The sequence below is a fragment of the Astyanax mexicanus genome, chromosome 13 (assembly GCF_023375975.1).
Source record: "Astyanax mexicanus isolate ESR-SI-001 chromosome 13, AstMex3_surface, whole genome shotgun sequence".
Taxonomy (NCBI): Eukaryota; Metazoa; Chordata; class Actinopteri; order Characiformes; family Acestrorhamphidae; genus Astyanax; species Astyanax mexicanus.
Window position 1 is genome coordinate 34,681,068 of NC_064420.1, and position 21,876 is coordinate 34,702,943.

Here is a 21,876-nt window from a genome sequence, read left to right on the forward strand (position 1 = left end):
AAGCTGAACCACATTAAAACACTTAATGGAGAAAAAACACATTGCTAACTGTCAGTGGTGCCTTAAAGGAACATATGCAGCTCTGGAGACCAATTAAAAATGATTAGTTTCACTGGTTTTAACAAACCTCTGGAATATAATCAAGGGGAAGATGAATGATCACAAGTCAACAAATCAAGCTGAACTGCTTGACTTTTTGCAACGTGGCATAAAGTTATCCAAAAACAGTGTGCAAGACTGATGGAGAACATGCCACGAAGCATGAAAATTGTGATTCAAAAACAGGGTTATTTCACCAATTATTGATTTCTGAACTCTTAAAACTTTATGAATATGAATTTGTTTTCTTTGCATTATTTGAGGTCTGAGAGCTCTGCATCTTTATTTGGGAGAAATGTCCGTAGTTTATAAAATAAAACAACAATGTTCATTTTACTCAAACATATACCTATAAATAGCAAAGTCAGAGAAACTGATTCAGACACTGAAGTGGTCTCTTAATTGTTTTCCAGAGCTGTATATATTTTATATATTTGATTTATTTTCTTTGTTGTAGACATGAAACCAATATGGAATTATGTACTAAACAAAACAAAAAACAAAACATGTGTTTGTTCTTGACAATCCCCTGATTTAAACCCTGAAACTGAAATGGTGATTTGGGATGATCTGGAGCTTTACAGAGTGAAGGAAAATCAGCAACTATTGTTCTGCACCTCCTGGAACTCCTTCAAGATGCTGAGAAAACTATTCCAGGTGACTCTACCTCATGAAGCCACTGAAATTAAAATACCAAGAGTGTGCAAATCTGTCCTCAAAGCTAAATGTGTCTAATTTTTTATCTGAAGTATAAAACATATTCTGGTTTGTTTGTCACTTTTTGTTATAAAATAATTCTGCATGTGTTCCTGTATAGTTTTAATGCCTTCAATATTAAATTTACATTTGTAAAAAAGTCATAAAAAGAAAGAAAACACACTAAAACATTTGTGTCCTTTTGACCAGTTGAAAAGAGGCACATAATTGGACTGAAAGAAGCAGGATGGTCATTTCAACAAAAATAATGGTTTTCTTATAGTGATTTTGTGAGCAACAGACATAAACTGCTATGAACTGGAACGTTATCTTCTTTTGCGATTAATCCAGGTTTTGCTTGGGATCTAATGATAGTCAGATGCGAGGCACACTAACAGCTCAGTGATATGTGCAGTGCATCCTGTGGTCACATTTCAACCTCGAACTGGCACTTTTCAGCAGGATAATGCTCGCCCACATATAGCAAGTGCTTCCTAGGACTGTCTCTGCCAGATTGCAACACCTTATTGACATGCCTGATTGCCAGATTTATCACCAATTGAGCATTTATGAGACCAAGTGGGATACCAACTTAAGAAATCACCAAGTGTGCAGGATCTACAGGCCCAGCTGCAACTGTGAGCAAATGTGCCGCAGGATACCATACAGAACCTGTATGCCTCCATGCCCAACTGCATCTCATCTTGTATCAAGACTAGAAGCAGCCCAATAGGGTACTAGAGCCTCCTTTCAATTGTACAGTCTTGCCCTTATGTCTTTTAGCCCTTAAATTGTCATCACTATCATCAATACATTCACACATATGATTTGATACCAACAACTTACTAGTGCTAGAGTGTGTATTCCCACAATTTTATGGCCCAAGAACTTGATCACACATCTTAATCTGGTGCATACGTGTTTTACCCCCTTTTAAAAGAAATAAGCACAGCCACACAATGAAACACAACCACAGACACTGGTCAAAGTTATTATTGTAGAATACTTTGATTGTTTTTTTATACAGACAAAAAGTGTTGACTTATTTTCCCAGTAAATTCTTAGATTGCCATACAGATTAGTCTACAGTATACAGGTGTGTTCTTTCATCATATATAGATACTTTTTTCTCTTAAGTAACAGGCAGGTAATTATTAATATATTTAATAGTTTGGATTTTTTTTTCTCTTCTTTTTTTTGTCTTTTTTTATTCATTGTAGCGCAGTAAGAGTATGCTCAGGAGAATGTGCAACTGTCTGTTTTTTTCCAACAGTTAAAAGAGCACTGCTGGAAAAAACAATAATTATAGTCATATAATCATAATAATAATTATAATAATGTACAAGATGTTTAATTTCAATTCTTTACAAAAAAAGCAAAAAAGAGAAAAAAAGAGGAGGAGACAGAAGAAGAAAAAAAAAAGTGCTTAAATTGTAAACAAAAGATGCACATGTGCACATTTTGGCAAAAATGTACAGCGGTGGTGCAGTTGTACAATATTTTATAACTTTTATATTAAATATATTATATTATATACTCTTTTCACATTTTGAAGTTTTTCACCTTACCTTGAGTGAATTTCCTACAACGAAATGGAACAAAAGGCAGATGATGGACTTATTTGTATTTTTTTTTTTGGATTATTTGTTTTTCTGTATACATACCTTCAACTCTATCAGGATTTTGAGCCTTGGTGAAGCTGCTGATAGCTGAAGTGGAGAGGAGGGATACCGTACGTATGCCATTATATATTTCATCCCTGTGTGGGGAGTTCAATGAGATTGAGGGGGGCTACAACGCAGATACTTGGGTTTGAAATCATCCAGAGACAAGTATAGCTTTGAAGACTACTGTTAACAGTTAAGCTTTAGGATTAGAAGATAGAGGTGAAGATATATCATAGTTATGGGTTGAATAAGTTTAGTCAACGTTTCTTCCCTCATTGGCTGTGATGTTAGCAAGTTTACTCAGTGTCACTGCACTGAAAGGGTTCCACGATCACCCAAAACCTACCAGAGCTCTCAGTACGTGAGACTCTACTGGGACTGTGTGAGCAACATGGCCCTTTTCAATGGCTTGGACACATAAAAGGTAATCCTTTATCTATGTAGTGCTTTAAATGGGTGGAGGAATCTAGTGTTACCGATCCACATTCTAAAGTTCTCCTTCTTGGTCCTCGACGGGAGATTCTGAACCTCGAACGTCCCTCAGCTTTAAAGTTCCTGATCACAGCTGGACAAGCCAACGGTTTTAGTAAGTGTTTACGCCGACATATAAGAAGTAGTAAGAGTGGCAATGGAGTGACCACTCGAATCCAAGAGTGAGAAAAAGGGCTCAGGAACTGGAGGAGAACGTTTGCAGGCAACAGCACGTCAATGACCGTAAGGAGAAATGTTATGTCCACCTACTGCTGAAGAGACACAGTGAAAGCCAGTGAAGAAATGGACCATCCATTAGACGAAGGTGAAGTCAAACAATGACAGTGAGGTACGCTATGATTATCAACACATGCTCTGCACAGACACCACGGAGCAATGCAATGACATGATCCACCGATGTTCATGCTTGCATTATATGCTTTCGACATTTGCCAGTCTCTGATAACTGTGCACTCTAGAAAAGTATTCTATACAGATAAAGGATTTTTGAGAGCCCTATGTACATGTTTATCAAGCTTATTTCACAGAGCTGTGGACAGGGCAGTCTGTTGCATAAGTGCCGGTCCCATTCCCCAGGTGATTGTATTGCATTGCAATGCATTGACTAGATAGCAATATGATCTCGGCTGTACCAACCCAGAATCTAAATGGGGTGTAAGAGGATGCCATCCCCTATGGTACCGAGACCCATGGCGTGGTAATGGAATGTACTCGAATCTAGTGTTCTAGAATGTGTCATGGTACATCATGCATGTTGCGGTATGGCGCGGGCACCATGCCGCTCTGGGCAGCATGTGTCTCGACTAGTTTTTTGGTATCCCAGTGTTCCCGATACCAAAACACACCCATATCCAAACCAAAACAGGGTTCATTTGCATTTTGTCAAAGTCCACTGGTGACCACAGGGGTCCTTCACCTTTAAACTGTTTGTCTGAACCAGTGAGCCCTGAAAATGTGCAAAAAACATAAAAAGCCATGCCAGTCTCACAGATTGTCCATCCTTGGTTTCTTTGATATTAGTCACATGATGAGAGTTATAGTGGCAGTATAAGAATATGGGGGTTTTCTGTCCTGGTTCAGACCCTGAAACCACAGTCTGTAGTCAGATGTTTGACTTCACAAACATTTATCACTGCTCCATGAGCTCAGAACAAACCAAAATAATAATAATAATGATGACATCCAAATGAAAGAGTGACGATGAATGGATTTAAAGGGCCAGCAAGTATGTATATGATAATGAGAGGATCATACTTTTTCACAATGCTTTAAAGGGTAAATGCATTTCTGTTGGCGTGATACGCAAACCATGGCGAACGAAAACGAAATTAACAGTCCTGATAATGCGATGGAAATCTGAGACCGGGCAGATCCACATTCAGTTTTAGCCGTGGTAAATCAGCCGATGCCATCACTGAGATGACCCAAAGGGCATGAACTGATATGATGCAAAGTCATCAGAGCCAGCTGTCACATATCAGTGGAAAAGTCTGTGAAAAGGTGGATTGCCCAAATCTTCTACCCTGTAGCATATTTCACGCAACATATTAGGATGTTTTTAAATAAAAAGTGTAAAATAATAAGAATGTATTTTTTTTGTTGAAACAAACCGTACTTCCAGTGAGAGTTTATCGACTGACTCAAACAACAGGCATCAAGAATAATGTTTCTCTTAAATATTTTTTGCAAAAAAAAAAAAAAGTTTTGATAAATGCAGTTTGATCTAATGGATGAATAAATCTTTTTTTTTTTTTCATTTTGCTATTTGCAGACGCATTATAATTTAATTACTTTAAATTTTACTGTAACTTTGTTTTTGTTAGTACTTATTTTTGTTATTTCTTTTCTATTTTCAGGACATACACAACACATACACACACAAAGAGAGAAATAGACAAAGCGAGAGTGTAAAAAAATGTTGCAGAGCAGATGACGAAATAAATAAATAAATAAATAAATAGACTCTAAATAAATAATTCAATGAATGAATAAATATTTAAAAAAAAGTCCAATAAATAATGTTGTTAAAGCTAATCCATAAAGCATCAGTTATAGAGTAATAAAAGTCGCATGTCCAAACAGGATGGTGATAATCCGAGCACTAACGATGACGGTCAGAATAATAAGGTCGTAGTTATGAGACTAATAATAATGATGTTAATAACATCAATAAAAAGTGGAGTGATCTGGACCCCTACTCCGCCTGGGGGAGCTCAGAATGCCTTTTTTTCCACTCTGGAGAGTCAAAAGTCACAAGCGTGGATTTTACCGTTAAAAGTCCCATCTGAAATGACTCCCCACACTCCGCAACCCCTACCACCCTCTCCCCCAATCCCAACCTGTCCCGAATGGGGATTGCGTTCCTCACCTTCCGGGGCCTGCTCTTGGTCCCCACAGACACACAGCACACTGGCCTCCCCTCTACACAGTGAGAGGAAGTGGGTGTCTGTGGGCCTCTAAAGACGTAGGTGTACTTTGGTGGACGGTGGTGGTGGTGAGGGTGAATGATGGTGATTGGGTGGACTTGGTGGTCTGTGTTTTTTCTGAATAGTTGGGGTAGAAGCACTCTTAACTGCTGTGTCCACTGGAGCCCCCCCACCCCACCCACCATCTTACGTTTCTGTATCCTCAGAGTCCCTTAGGTGGCCTTCCTCCAGGGCCCCTGGACAGGCAGTCATAACGAAGTCTCCAGGCTGAGGAGGGGGCACGGCTGTCTGGGAAAGGAGGTCCAGTGTCCGATGTGGTCTGTGGGTCGGGTCAGGTGGTGGACGTTGCTCTCAATGGCGTTGTTGTTGCGGTTGGGCGTGGCGGGCAGGCTGTATTGGCGGTAGGGGCGAGGATGTTGGCGAACTGTGGGAGGAGGTGGGGGTTTGCGGAGAGCCGGGTGCACGTAGTGTTGTTGGTAGTGGTGGTTGTGCTTGGACAGTTCCGATTCGTCGTCGATATCCGTGTCGTCGATCAGCGGGATGTTGTGGATGAAGTCGTTGATGAGAAACTCAGGGTGCGCCATGAAGTTGTGGATGGAGTTCCTGGACTCGGGCTTCTCGATGCCATCGTAGAGCGAGCTACGGAACGCTTTCACCACCCGCATCTGAGGGAGAGGAGGAAGGAGTGGGGAAGACGAGGAAGAAGTGAGGGAAAAGGGAGGATGAGGAGGGAACGGGAGAGTAGGGGAAAGGGAAGGGGCAAGACAAGGCAGAGTGGGTAGAGAGAAGAGGTGGAAACAAAGAAATCTTTTAGTACGAGTCTGGCAGACATTGATCCTGGACACCGAAGAACCTTCTCTGGACATGCCTTTTAATGCACAGACAGCTCAAGATCAAGTTGCTGCAATGTCACGTCAAATCTGCACCATTATACCAAATATAATGACTGTAAAGTGAGCCAAAATGAGCCAATTATTTCTCACATCTTTCTCAAAACACTTAAAAGTGCCATCAGGATTTGATCAAAACTGTACTGGATTGGGAGAATTCTGATTTGTGTACCTACATCTACCACTATAAAAACATCTTGCGCAACCAGATCTTAAGAGTTTCTCAAAGGAAGAGAGATGACAAACGAAAAACAAACCATAAACTGAGGTAGCAGGAAATGGGCTCAAACAGTCAGTTCACCACTGCCACTCACAGTCAAGACGATGGACGTTCATTCTCATAAACTCAAATCAGAACACACAAGGTTTCGGACAGGAGGACGAATGGAAGCACATGAGTACAAACACAGCCAACAACACAAAACACAGAAATGCCTGCTATGTGTGTATACCGACCAGTTAGAAAGGAACTAAAAGTGTGAGAGACATGAACAGACAGTGACAGGCAGAGAAAAAAAATAGAGATATAGAAAAAAGACAAGGACAAGAGGAAAGAAAAAGAATAAGAGAGAATAACGCCTTAATACACACATAGACAAGCAGTCAAAGATAGAGAGAGGGTGGGTTAGAATCTGCAACAGAGTGCTGGGAAGAACATTAGAGGAAGGTGGGGAGGGCGAAATGGCAGGACACACAGACGCAGGACTGGGGGGTCCACCTGGTGGGATGGAGGTAAGATGCAGTCATGTCAATATGACTGATGCCTTACTGGCGCTGGCAGAGGTCAGGGGATTGGCTACATCACAGGGATGCAAAAATGAAGCAATGAAGCTCTCAGGTCATGTGACTGTGATGCGGCATCACATGTTGTGAGCATGCACAGCCTAATGAAGCCATCAACCAAAAGAGTGTTAATGAGAAGAGTCATGGGCTGTTAGAAGATTAGGGTGAGATGCAGAGTAATGTCTAAAACCTGTTTTGTGAGTAATTTTGTTTTTCAGTTCTGACCGAAAAAAAGTCTCTTTTAAAAACTGCATTTTAAAACATTTTGTGTAGCTATGAAGATATTTTAAAGATTATATAATATTGTTCATTGTTTTGTGAATTATTTAAATTCTGACTGCTCTCTGACAGTAAGCTGTACAGAGCTTTAGGGTTTTTTCACAGTTCAAAAATACCATTTAATGGGAGCTGAACTTGCTGTCTGGTTATCAAACCTGAAACTAACACACTGATGAGAAATGAAAAACTATTGCACCATCATTACAGTGCATTTATTAGTCTATCATGTAATGTGAGCGTTTTGATTTGACACAATACTCGCATAGCAGGACATGAAATGTCAGGTACCCCAAATTAAACATACATGTAATGCTACAACTTGCTCAATACTAATTATTTATTTGTATTTATGCATATTTTATTAATATTCCAACATTTACTGCAGAACAACATTTTGTTTCTGATATTGTGCAGAACTAGTGCTATATACTCTGCGATAAACTTACAGGTTTTTCCTCTGAAGTACCAATTTTGTAAATAAAAGTTGTTTGGATAACAGCAGTAACATATTATAAAATATGTGTTTGAAACCCTATTAATTCAACGAGATAAATTTGAGTTGTTTTAGGGTAAGATTATTCCTTTAAGACTATGGATTACTGTACTTGTAACTACTCTGAAATTAATATGCAAGTTATGTCATTAAAATGGTTAGAAGTGAAGTTTGAGCCTACAGACCTTGTTTTCCTGACAGGCTGGTTTTCAGCTTTCTAAATGGAGATTCTCCATCAACTCTTATGAGCAGTTTCCCAGACAGGGATTAAGCTAAATCTAAGATTGCACCAAATTTTGAATTGAGAATTTCCACTAAAAGCAATATATAGCATATGACTAGGCTAAATCTATGACTAGCCTAAAAGGTATTTCACTCTTATTGGTAGTTTTCCAGACAGAGTTTAAGCCTAGTCTTGGATCACACAGCATTTGTCCAGAGTACAAACTAAAATTAAACTTAATTTGATCAAATGTTTTTTTGAGGCTCAAATGCACATGAACTCAACTTACTGAAAAGTATAATCTTTAAGATTTATAATGAATATTTTAAAGGCCTAAATGAAAATGTATTTTAATTAAAAGTGTATATATTTTTAATAATACTTCATTTTATTAATACGTAAATATAGTAATGAAGCACTATTATTCAAGTATTTTCCATCTCTAAATTTAAGGCACCTGAAGTAAAAAACTAATTGATAGGGGATGATGACTTCAGCCTGCACTGACCAGGGTAATTTCCTGCCACGCTGTCTACCCACCCACTTGCTGTGACAGAAGACCTTAACAAGCACTGCCACAGTGAAGACAAGCACAGAACAGGCACAGTAAACACAGACACGGCAAAATCAGCACAAACACGCCACTGTGTGGGTACAGTATCATATGCCTGGATTCTGTCTGTCTCCGAAAGTAGCACAATTCAGGATCGCTCCCACATTCGGCTTCTTTCCAGTCAGACTAAAAAGCAGTAGGGGATAATTTAGGATGGTTGTGTCGGAGCAGTGCTTTTATTTATTTATTTATTATTCATATTTCAGAGAGACAGAGAGAGTGAGATGAAGATAGACAGAGCAAATGAGAGAGAGAGAGAGAGAGAGAGAGAGAGAGAGAGAGATAGGTAGGTAAACAGAAAGCAGAGCATCGTTTCGCATGCAGCAGTGCAGACAGGTGCAGATGGGTGAACAGAAGAGCTGGCGCGAGCTTGGATGCGTTCTGCTGCAGGCTGGCTAAACCAGGAGAAGAGTGGAGGAGCACAGGAGCCAATCAGAAACCAACACACACAGTGGACACGCTCATTCCAGTGCAGCTGTCTCGTTCTGTTACAGAAACGGAACAAAGAAAAAAACAAAGAGAAAGAGAACTGAAGAGAAAAGAAAAAGGGAATGAAGAACTGAATGCATGGTGGTAAAGCAGCCAGGCTCATGCTGTAAGGACAAATCAAATGAAGCTGTAGCACATATACACACGCGCCGGTGATGTGTGTGTGTGTATACATGTATAGAAATATATAAAAGAGTTGGAGATGAGAAGATTTAGATGCACATTCCTTTGCTGCGGTAAAGCCCACCTCCTCCCCATCACCCCTCTCACCCCAGTCCAAAAAACAGAAACTCACCCAGCAAAGGAAAAGAGGCTAAATGAACTGGAAAGAAAAGATATCAAATGACAGAAGAAAACGACAAACAAATAAACCAACAAACAAACAGGAAGAAACGGTCAAGCATTTGGTTAAGTGTTTATCTGTTTTTCCAAAGAGCCTGTCTGTCACCAAGGAAAAAGACCTCATGCAACTGAATTTTTCTTCACTTTTTGTGTTGTTCGTTTTCATTTTGTCGGCATTTTTTCATTTAGTATTCGTTTTCTCTTTTCTTATTTTTTTTTTGCATGGATGCAGGTAAACTTTCGAGTATAATGCCCACAGTAGAGAAATGGATGAAAGCAAAGACTGGATGTCACTACTGATGTTTTTCTCTTTGCTCTGGATGGTTAGCATGCCAGATTACAGTCCACTGTCTCCCCCACGCTGTCCTTCAAAGAAAAGAGCTTGATGGAAAAACTCGATCATTAAAAAAAAACAACAAAAAAAAAACTAAAATTAGATATTTCTCTTCAGCAAATCGTTTGAATCATTATATTTTTTTTCCCTAAAGATCGTCTACGGCTAAATAAGAGTCCCTGAAGCAGGAACAGAGTGAGAGCGTGTAAGCAGAAGAAGGAAAGAGTGCTTAAAAGCTGGGTGGATGAAAACAGAAGGTTAATGACAATGACCTCACATCCTGCTTAAGAAAATGGCCTCACATCCCGCTGACCTTATGAATTCGCGTCGAGTCGAATTAGACTCAAAAACTTGCATCCTGAGGGTTGAGATCATCAACGTCACTTGATGCTCTACAGTCCCTCTAATGAATGCAGGGTTAAACAACCTTCGCTTCACCAGCAAACTGATGAAACACACAGATATGGATCTACAGTAGATCCCAGGATCTACTTATCATGAGTCACTAATGCAGGTTGATGTAGTTGTACACATTTAATTGTAGTAGTCACTCTATGTATAAGATGTATCTGGATGTAGATGGTATTTAGCAAATTACAACCTAAATCAGAAAAAATGTTGGGATAACATGAAAAATGCAAATAAAAATGTGAACCCATTGTATTATTTGTTTGTCTAATCACATCATACATTTTTCTCAAATTATCCCTTAAAAAAGTGTTCATCAAAAGCTGCATCAAAGACATGTACTGACACATCTTCACACCATGACAGTGTGATGGCTTTTTGGATTCGTTGCAAGTTACAGTCTAGATGGTTCTTTAATTCACTGATTCACAGCACACAACTTCCACTTTTTCCAAAAAAGAATCTGGAATACTGATTTGTCCGAGCACAATACATGTTTGCACTGTGCGATTGTTCATCCCACATGCATCTGAGCTCAGAAAAGTCGATGCCGCTTCTGGACATGCTAAACATAAGGCTTCTGTTTTGCACAGTAAAGTTTTAAGTGGCTTTTGTAAATTTAATTTTGTATTGTGGTTGACTAGATATTCTCTGACTTTCTTTAGTCCTATCCGAACCGGATTAGTTTCTCAGGGGGACGTGTGTAAAAAATATGTTTCACACTTTTACTAATAGTGATAAAACTCTTGCATCCGGACTGCAAATAAAAACACGAAGACCAGGGAGTTTTTTTTGGCTTTCTTGGTCACATGACATCGCGTTCAGTAGCTCCTCCATTTGCACTTGCTGTTGTGTTTACGTGGATCTCCGTGGAAACGTACGCCCAAATTACGGTGCGTGGCAGTGGACAAATAGCTATTTTATTATTAAACGCGAGGTGACGAAACTTATAGATGTGGATCCAGACAGGACTAAAATTACCAGAGGATCACGGAGTACAAAGAAAAACAGTAGGTAATTCAGCCTGTAATTTAATCAGAGGACGTCTGAGAAAAACACATATATGGTCGTTCTGGACAGGAATAAATAAAAAAAATTACCCCTGAAGCCCCTGAGAAACTAATTCTGTCCTGACAGGGCTTTTGCTGATTAAAGCCTTTTGTAAAAACTGAACAAAATCATAATTTTAATCACTGACATAAAAAAATGTTATTTATTTCACCCTATTACTAAGCCTAAATGACCCTTGTACCACCTTTTTCTAATATATGTTTCAGGCCTGAACTGCAAGAATGGATGTATATCATTAAACGAAATGAAGGTACCCAGACAAAACATAAAATACTTTGTGTTTATACTGTCTGCAATGAAATAAAAGCAAAAGTAAATGTAATAAATACGGATTTGTTATTTGCATCTTCAGTACAGTCCCAACTCTCTCTGATCTGTTGTAAAAATCTCTAACACTAATCATCAGTATTCCTCCAAGTGGTTTGATATTTGACAGCCTCACGTCCCAAAGTTCACGGGGAAGATGAAGAGGTCAGATCTACAGTTGTTTCAAGAGCGCTGCTGTAACTCATGTGAAGTCATAACCTTTTTTCCAGTGAAACCCTCCTGCACACACAGAGGGAGTTACCATACACGGTAATGTTTGAACAAATGAGAGAGCTGACAGGCCAGTGGTAAACAGGGATATCCATCAGAGCCACGCGTTCATGGGGTGAACATGTTTTACTAAACCCCAGTCAAAACAAATGTGAACCACTGGATAATCTGTATAATTAAACGTATGTAATGCCTAAGAAAATAATACCAGATACACCTACCTAAATATGATATAAACATGTGTAGAGTCTCAGTAAGGAGTCTTTTCTCTTCTTGCTGCAGCTGCAGCTTCTACTCCTTTTGGATGGCTTTACATTAGATGTCCGAACATTGCTACAAGAATCTGACTGCATTCAGCCACAAGAGCATTACTGGGGTCAGGTACAGATGCTGGAGGATTCACTTCTTCATAAACATCTCTCATCCAGTAGGCACTAGTTGGAGCTCCATCACTCCATATGCAATGCAGATCCACAGTTTCACAGCCAGTGTTTGGCAGTATTTCTAGTAGCTTTTCTACAGAGATTCTACAGAGAAAAGCTGTGTGTGAGCAACTAGATGCATGTGTTAGTAATGAGTGCATGTTAAAGTAGCTGAATTGACTAATTAGAAGGTGTGTAAATACTATTGAACATGTAGAGCCAGGAAGCAGTTTCAAAGAGGAGTTTTAAGAAATAAATTATTCTTAGATGTCCTTTCATTCGCCTAAAAAAATTCTTAAAAACATTATTATGGGGGGGGCACATTTGCCAATATGAACCCAAGCCCACCCTACAGTTTCCTAGAACAACATTTGTGGAAATTACTAATTAATGACTAATTAAAAGTAAATTATTATTATAAGGTGCTATTACAACCTAAACATGTTACTCCACGTTACAGTTACTGTTAAAAATTATGCATACAATGTCTGAATTATATACATATGACAAAAATGATCAGTTATCACCTAATATTTATAATAATAATAGATTTGTTTATTATTTTTTATTATTATTCTTATTTTTATTATTATGAATTGGCATTATAATTCTGTCATATATTTACATTTTCTCCTGAGCTCTTCTTAAGATGTTGTCGTTTCTTAGAGATTTTTATAAACGTCAGGACATGTGGTCTTACTGTGAACTACAAATGAACAGAAGTCACGATACAGCACTGTTTCTCAGCCCTGTCCTTACATATTCTACTGCATATTAACACTGTTCTGCATATTCTAGAGCTTTCGCTGCTTTAAAGGCATTTATTAAAGTAAGTGGTGGTATGATGTGTCTAATACACTGCTGGATATACATAATGATTGATTTAGGGTCTAGAGGGAGCTAAGGGATTTGAACAGGTAAACTCAATAAAGAAATGTTTATTAGCTGATCAGTTAAATCCGCTGGAAAACACACAATTTTAAGGGCAGTCATCAGGGTTAAGAAACTGCTTTAAACTACTAACATAATGTACTGTACTACATTCTGGCTATCCACTACATCCAGCTTCTAGATAACTAGTTAGCTAAATGTATTTTCGTTCATTATAGCTCACAGTAAGTCCTGTAATACTAAATTAATAGTGAAATAGTGATTATCTGATCAGGTACAGGCCAAGTTGAACATTACATATATAGCTGTTTTTTTCTTTAACCTTGACTCCCAATCTTGCTAATTCCAAAGTTAAGGTAACTCACTAACACAGCTGCAGTTTATTAATCACAGTGGGTTTTGATCTGTGTGCTGATTCAAAGACGTGTGTTTTTAACCAGCTATCAGAAACATCATCACAGTTTACGTGGTAAGCCTACCGTTACCTTTCTTTTAGAAAAATCTCCGTATATCCAGATCTGTTTTAAGATCAGCTGAAGCGGCTGCGTGTCCCGATCTCGCTGCTAAATCTCACAGTGAGGGGGAGGGGCTTCCCCAACAGCACACTGCCGCCGCGCGCCGCAAAACAAGCAAGCTGATTGGCTGTTTCTACTGAGAGGCGGGACTTAATACCTGAACCGGCTCCGTGATTGGTCCGGTCTGTCTCCTCATAAAAAGTACAGCTGATCTGAGTGAAACGATATCATTTTTGGGGGGGACAAAACCACCTGTTTCTAATATTGGGTGGGACATGTCCCCCCTATCCCCCCCGGTTCCTACGCCAATGCTCATAACAATAAAAAATATATATATTTATCTTATTTTCTTAACATCATGACAGCCTCAAAACTGATCAGCTGAAATAATTAATAATTTACATATCTAAGATTATCTTATTTTCCTGTTAACTGTTTCTTCCACATCAATCAATAATTCTTGTTTGTTGATTTCTGTAAATGTTTTTTTTATATTTGTGTCTAGTTGAGCATGAGTATGAATTAATATACCTATATACTGCACGAATTTCTGATTAAATCTCAATAAATATTAATCTATACTGATTACCAAGTTCTGTTCTAACTAAGAAAGATATAGACCTGATAAACCTGATGTTTTACAACTTTTCCCATTGTAATTCACCTATAAGGGAGCAGGTTAGAGGCTGAAATCACATTTAAACACACACAGACATTCTGCCTACAAATCTGACTGCAGGCAGAGAAAGCCAACATGATGAGGACAGCAACAAAAAAAAGAGGAGAGGAGAGGAGAGAGTGAGTAAGGAGCCAGGCGTTAGAGGGTGAGGAAAAGGGATCTTACACTGAAGCGTGGACATGTGAGGACATGTAAAACCCATCACACACGCACACACACCAACACACAGGACACAACACACTCACATCTACACACTTGCAAAAGAAATAGGATGAGACGTGTGTTGACATGGAGGATGGAGCAGCACACAGAGCGGACAGCTGCGGGGGGAACATGAGAAACATAAGCCTGACACTTCTACCCTGCAACCCAAAGAAACGAGCCTTGAGCGCACACAAGAGTGATGGAGGAAGAAAGCCAAAACAAAACACAAGAGCTTAAAGCTTAAAGTTTGAGAAGCTTTGAGGATTCGCTCTTAACACTACGCTGCGAATCACGAAAAAAAGAAAACTTATGCATAAAACAGTACGAAGCTTAAATGAGTGGTGTTAAAAGAACCTTATACATATATTTAAATTTGTATTTCATGTTCAGAGTTATGCATTTTTTTAAATAAAAAAAGATCCCTGAAAAAGGACAGAACAAAACAGGTAGCTATAGAAAAATATAGAAAACAGGTAAAAGAAAATAAAACAGATAGAAGAGATACAGAAATAGAGAAAGAAAGAGAGAGAGAGACAGTGTGAGTGACAAAAACAGGAAAAGTTGACTCTGTATTCATGGAGCTGTGTTAGAAAGTCAAAAGCACACAGACATTAGGTGACACTTTCACAAAATTGCTCAGAAAAGATGAGAAAACGTAACCTGCATTTTCTGAAAACAGGCAGAAGACAGAGAAAGAGAGAGAGAGTAAGAAGGAAAGTAAGAAAGAAGCAGAGTAAGAGAGAAATCGAGGGAGAGAGCAGAACCTCGTAGGGCTTATACTCGAAGGTTTACCCCTGCACAGGCCGGAACACTTCGCCACAATTTGGCATGTATGATCGCAGGAAAAGCTTTTGAGCTCTAGCTCTGTACCACTGCAAACCTACAGTGCAACAGAAACCTCTCAAAAAAAAAAAAGAACCCGGTGCCATGTTCTCTCTGCATTTCCTCAGAAGCATCCAATTTCAATCCAATGCTTTTTAGGTAGATTCCTCTCATGGTTGGGCAGAATGTTAAGAAGACTTTAAAAATCCATCAGAGCTCCATCACTAGGAAGAGATTTCTGACCTTTCAGTTACATCACATTTCTAAGAAGGTCTTGAATTGATTAAATGTGAGTGCACACTTAATTTTAATTCATTTTTTAGTTTATCTACTTTTTTTGCTTTGGGTCACTGTCCTGTTGCATTACCCAACATTTACTTAGCTTGAAGGTATGGACTGCTTTCCATATATTCTTTTGGAAAGGACACAGTACATACCTTGTTCAGGTCTTTAACAATGCTTTGCAGCCTTTATTTTATGGTCATATTTTATTTCCTTATTTGAAACTCTTAGCTTTTGCAGACGTTATTAAAACACAGGGCCAATCTATTTTTTCTAGCCTGCACTGTGGGTATTTACTCTATGTGCTCAATAAAAAACATGAATTGACAAATGTTCGTGTGTTTATCTATGATTATAATAATTATTTTAAGTAATCAGTTAAGTTCTCTTACTTTATCTTGCAATTGTACATTTTAAAACTGATACTGTATTATTCCCAGAATGCCATAAACTTATCTGCAATATATGTGATGAAATATGGAATCTTGGATTTCCAAACATTGACTAACATTGATGTTTGGATTAGGTTTCAAATAATTTTTATTCATTATCTTTTTATATAAACACAACTATTCTATTATTTTTAAATACAGAAATGAAAAAAGCAGTGAATTGTTCGGCAATCTGCAGTACTGAACTTTGTTACTGAACTGTCGATACTTTGTGCAACTCGAGTTACATTATGGATCATTCCATAGAGCTCTGAAGTGGATGCTGGAATCTACATGTAACCCAACTCTGAGAGCGAAACTCTAAACCACAAACAGCTCCTTGTCGAAGCAGCAGACGAGGCATTTAACATAGTGCATCGGCGCTGTAAGTGGTCTGATCGAATGAAAGTAAGGAGGGAGGGAGAGAGAGAGAGAATGGCTTACTTGGCCCATCCAGAGGGCACTGAAAACAAAATCAAGCCCCACCAGACAAGGACAACCCGACAGCGAGAGGAGAGGACCAACACAGCAAGACAGAAGGGGCAGGGGTGCAAACAACAGTCCACATGGTCAGACGGGCCAACTTGCAAGGAGCCAAACACGCACAGAAACCAGACTGACCACAGGCAACTTTCAGAAAAACAATGTAAAGAAATAATAAAAAATAAACAGTAGATAATAAACATTACACTGCACCCCTGGTGCAATGTGTGTATGCGGGTGGGCAGTGTTTGTGTGTTTGCCAGTGTACTGTGTTAATAGTTATTGGTGTGAGATGTGTGCATGTGTGTGTGTGTGTGTGATAAAGTATGTATGTGTTTGTTTTCATACTTTTTCAGGCCAAATATGAGAAACACATTTATTAGGACCAGAAGAATAATCCTGAGGAAGGTTTCATTTTAAAAGAGCAAAAGTGTTTATCTTTTGTTTATTTTTATTATAAAGGATTTTGTAAGAAAATGCTTAAATAATATAAATATAATAATATAAATAATAAAATAAATATATATATATATTTTAATTTATTAAAATATAGTTTGCTAAATAAATTTTTTTCTTAATTATATCATAAAATTTCACATTTTACATGAGCAAATACGTTTGGTTTTGTTACTGAAGATCAGCTAACACATAACTTTAATTTGAAGTGAAAGTAGTTGTGTTAATTCCATGTAAGTGGAGTATTTACATTGGTCCATTCATATTTATATATATAAATTATAGTTTGGATATAGTTAGTTATGTTGATAGTTATATACATATCATATATGTATTAATATACACCTATATAATAAGGGACACGTGGCCTGACAAACTATAAAAACAAACACGTGTCAGCGAGTGTGTTTTGCATGTATCAAGTGTGTGTGTGTGTGTGTGTGTGTGTGTGTTGTATCTGACACAGGTTAAGCGGGGGGACTCACTCCCGGGGGCGGCGCTTGCATTGGCAGTGGAGAGAACTACATGAGTGGGGGTAGAAATATTGGTTACGTCATGGAGCTGGCTGAGCACAGACGAGCGCCGTCGCACTGCACCCTGAAACGAACCACTTCTCTTGAATGTACTCACTACCTCCATCTGCAGGAGAGAGAGAGAACCATATCACACACTTCACACATTTGAGAGAGGGAGAGAGATAGATAAGACAGATAAAGAGGGAGATGGAAAGAGAGAAAGAGAGAAGAAGGAGGAGAGCCAGGAAAAAAATAACAGAATGTAGCAAAAACCATCTTATTAACATTTCTGTAGAAAGAATGGTAGTAAACACGGGCACAGCCACAACTTTCCAACACCACAATTTCACAACTGAAGAGCCCAAAGACACTGGAATACGCATTAAAACAAACACACCCTCACGCCTGCTCAGACACATTCCCTGACCGTGTCAATCAACTCTCATTTATTTTCAAAGAAAACAAAGTGAACCTGGAATACACAAAAAGTGGCACAATATTGTCATTACTCCAAATGCCAAAATGCATGTGAGGATGCCTAAAACGATGGCCTATAGAGAACAGTAAGACTTCAGAGTTCACTAAACAGCAGAGGCAGAGTGTCCCTGTGCAGTCTATTTGTCAATTATATTTGTTTTATTACTTAAAAATCACAAATAACTGGAACTTCTGCGAAAAAAGGTCATTTTCTGACTACGCCCGCCTAGCTACAAATCCAACAGAAGAATATTATTTATTCGTATACATATATTTGTAAATAGTAAAGAATAGTAATGTTGCTGACAGTTAATGAAAGCTAGGAGTCCCAAGTTCACATGATGCCATTTGATTAATTCTGTGTGGTGACTTTTCAATACAAGTGACATTATCATAAACCTTTCTCATTATTATTATTTAATTTACAACAAGTAGATATAACTCCCCAATATAATTTATTTTTACTTCAATCTACATATACATAGTGTATAAATAAAACAATGATATGTCAGGATATTGAGTTCTGGTGAAATCACTGCAAATTTTAATATCACTTCTTTTTTTTTTTCGAAAAAATAAATCTATTGCAAACCCAATTTTAGACATAATTATATTTCTATGGATATTAAATGTACAGGTGGTTCAGAACAACTTGCACTAATGTTATTAAGGAATAGCAACAAAGCTAGGTGCCTCGTGCACATATATGGATTTTATGCTAGGATATTTTTAAACAGTTTTTCAACAAACTGTTTCACATACTATATAAACATATATAATTTGTATATATAATATAATATATAAACAAAAGGATTTTCTTAATGATGTCCATTTCCAACCGACCATAAAACACTCAAACGCATTTCAAGTCGTAATTACGATCTTTAACTTTCCGAGGAGGACCTGAGGGCAGCATAAAACACCTATTTTGTTTATTTTAAATTAGACTTTTCCTTCCAGAAACTTTTGCTAAGCACACCCATTTTCCAACACACTTATTAAACCTATTAATGTGCTACTTCCCCCTAAGACTAGGTCTAGAGCAGATGAAACTGTGGGCCATGACCTGTGTCTAAATCTTGTTAATGAAGGGTAAGCTTGCACTCTTTCATGGAGCCACTGCTGGAAGAAAGCCTTGATCAAATTCATCTGACTGATGACACGAGGCTAACTGCTATAATGTGTGTTTTGTTTTGTCAACGCAGTGTCGGGCAGCGCAGGGATCGATGGAAACCTTGTAAGGAGCTTTGCTAGCACTTCAGCAATCTGTGTCTGCCACGCCCACAACAAACCCTTTATCATACAGCTTCGTTCCATCCACTCAGCTCACTGTGTGTGTGAGTGTCTGTAGGTATACATTAGCAAATGTATGTGGATAATATGTGTTACCAACTGTTGGTGATGTGCATGTTTGTGTGCGTGTGGGTGCTATGTGTTATGTGTGTGTAAAAGTTCTAAAAGATTCTCTTTGAAGCTGGGATTGTAGAATGATTATTGATTGTGTGCCAGAGCAGCAAGCAGACTTCCCTTCCTGCCTTGCTGAAAACATTTCAATGTCACTGAAATGGCAGAGCAGAAATCTGGAGTCTAATCATAAACAGTTTCTAACTATATGTTTTCTAATAATATGCTGAACATGTTTGCAATACACACACTATGTGGACAAAAGTAATTGGACTATAGATGTGCACATCTGTGCCAACAATTACCTATATTACTGTAGGTAAAATATACAGTATTTTTCACACTATAAGGCAAACTTAAAATCCTTTAATTGTCAGTGTGCCTTATAATCTGTATGAATTTTAATAGTCTAGTTATAAGGAGCAGTAAAGCCATTCTGCTTAAGTACAGCGTTTTACAGGAGTTTCAGTTTAGTTCTCTCTCCAGCACAGAGGCTGGAGTAGCATTAGCATTAGCAGCTAACCACTATTTCCCCATACAGAGCACTGCTGGCTAGAACTGCTGGGAAAAACATTAGCATTAGCCGCTAACCACACTAAGCGCTAGCTCTTTTGCTGTTTAGAGGTGCCTTCTGCCCCTTTACCATGTTAAAACAAGCTACGTGGGATGAACCGCTAGCTAATATCACCTTGGCTTACCGGAAGACTAGCAGTTAGCTCCTAATGCTAATGCTCCAGCCTAAGTGAAATTCGGGTTTCTAAGCTTACTGTAAATAAACGGAAAAAGAAAACGTTTTTTACTCACTCAAATAAACAGTTTCAGGAGGGAAATATGTGTAGATTTACATCCAGCACTCATTTGACTCTAAAAGAAAGTCTTTCTTTATCACAGTTTTGTTTAACTTACTTAGCTTAGCTTTACCTAACTTAGTTAGCTACCCCCACCACCACACAGCTCTGAGACCTGCTGAATTAGAAGTTCCTTATAGTGTCTCTTAAAATCCACCTTATAATACGCTGCGCCGTATAGTGCGAAAAATACGATACATTAGGAGGGGCATCCCTCAATATGTGTACATACAGTGTAAATATAAATGAATTAATTTAATTCAATATAAATGTATACTAATAAAGTATATAAAAAATAATTAATGTGACAACAGTTTTTTTTCATTGTATTACAAACAGATATTAGTATTCGTAGTACTATTCAATAGATCAATTACTGTTATTACAAAATGCTCTGCACTTATTGGATTAAGTGTGTGCAAAAGATTGTGAAAAACACTGCAGGTAATACAGTTATTTTGGTCTATATAAAATTTTCTCAGACCTCAACAAATCACAGCATCACTGGCTGATTTGTAAGAGCATTGTTTTTCTTGGTGCATTTTGGTCCATCAAACCACATACTGACTTACGAACCCCAACAAACAGCCCAATACAGCCTTACACAACCTCAAACAAGCAACACCTCCCTATTAGTCCACACACACATCATAACATCCCCTTACAGTGTCCCATCAACCATCATCCCAGCTCTGTTATTGTCTCAGCAGACACGGGGGAGGGAAAGGCACTGCTCTAGCTCCAGCAGAAAGAGCACATTCAATAACACACACACACACACACACACACACACCTGTAAATACATAGAAGCTCACTGGTTCTGATACATTCAGAGAGGGGTTACCTTAAAACAAAGGGAATTTGCTCATTTAAAACTCTTGTAAATAACAAGCAATGACACAATTCGAAAAAGAAAAGCTTTAACAAAAAAAAAGAAAAGAAATGAAATAAACTGAGAGAAAGAAAATCTATAACCCACACAGTGTGGAAATGAAAGGAAAGTACTGAAGGAGAGAGAGAGCCCTTGTGATGAAGAGAGAAAAACAAGTAGACAGAAGTGAGAGGGACCAAGAAACAAGCAGAACCTGATAATTCAGTAAGATCAGAAACCTAACCAATTGAATACATTTAAATACATAAGAGTTTCCTCTCTTATTTGGATCTTTTATGACTTCCTTAAGAACATCCTCCATGACTTTCAGAACAGCAAACAAACTATTAACATATTACAATTCTTTTAATATGCACACTTAAATACATTTATTCCTGAGTGTAATATTTGAGCCCTTCTTTATTATATTTCCTCATTAATGAAGACTTAAAATGAAATAATTTAAAATAGTAGAAAAAATAACTGATTTCTCCTAAAGAGGAGAAAAGGTCATTATACTTTTAACAACTAGTATTTTAAGCAATTCCTTGCTGTTAAACAAATTGTTTAATGGATGACAGAGTAAAAAATATTTTATTACAATGTTCATTATGAAATTTTGACATTACAAAGAACATTATGCCAAAAAGTGATTATGTCAGAAATAGACAAACAAGGATTTTGCGTGACAGTGATGGGGGCTTTTCCAAAAATCGCAAATCCAGATCTGCCCT

General features: G+C 38.0%; 1 protein-coding gene across 8 annotated transcripts in view; it reads right to left on the reverse strand.

Annotated features, from left to right (window-relative positions):
* Positions 1-1,770: 1,770 nt before the first annotated feature.
* The window catches only part of atp2b3b (ATPase plasma membrane Ca2+ transporting 3b), an 82,354-nt gene continuing 62,248 nt past the window's right edge, over positions 1,771-21,876 (reverse strand). For 4 of the 8 annotated variants that reach the window (XM_022677409.2, XM_022677408.2, XM_022677406.2 and 1 more), the window contains one exon: positions 1,771-6,045. In XM_022677409.2, the coding sequence (XP_022533130.2) occupies positions 5,629-6,045 (417 nt within the window). In that variant the 3' untranslated portion in view covers positions 1,771-5,628. Of the gene's footprint in view, positions 6,046-17,512; positions 17,667-21,876 lie in introns of all 8 variants that reach the window. The other 4 variants (XM_022677412.2, XM_022677411.2, XM_022677410.2 and 1 more) reach the window with 2 other exon arrangements.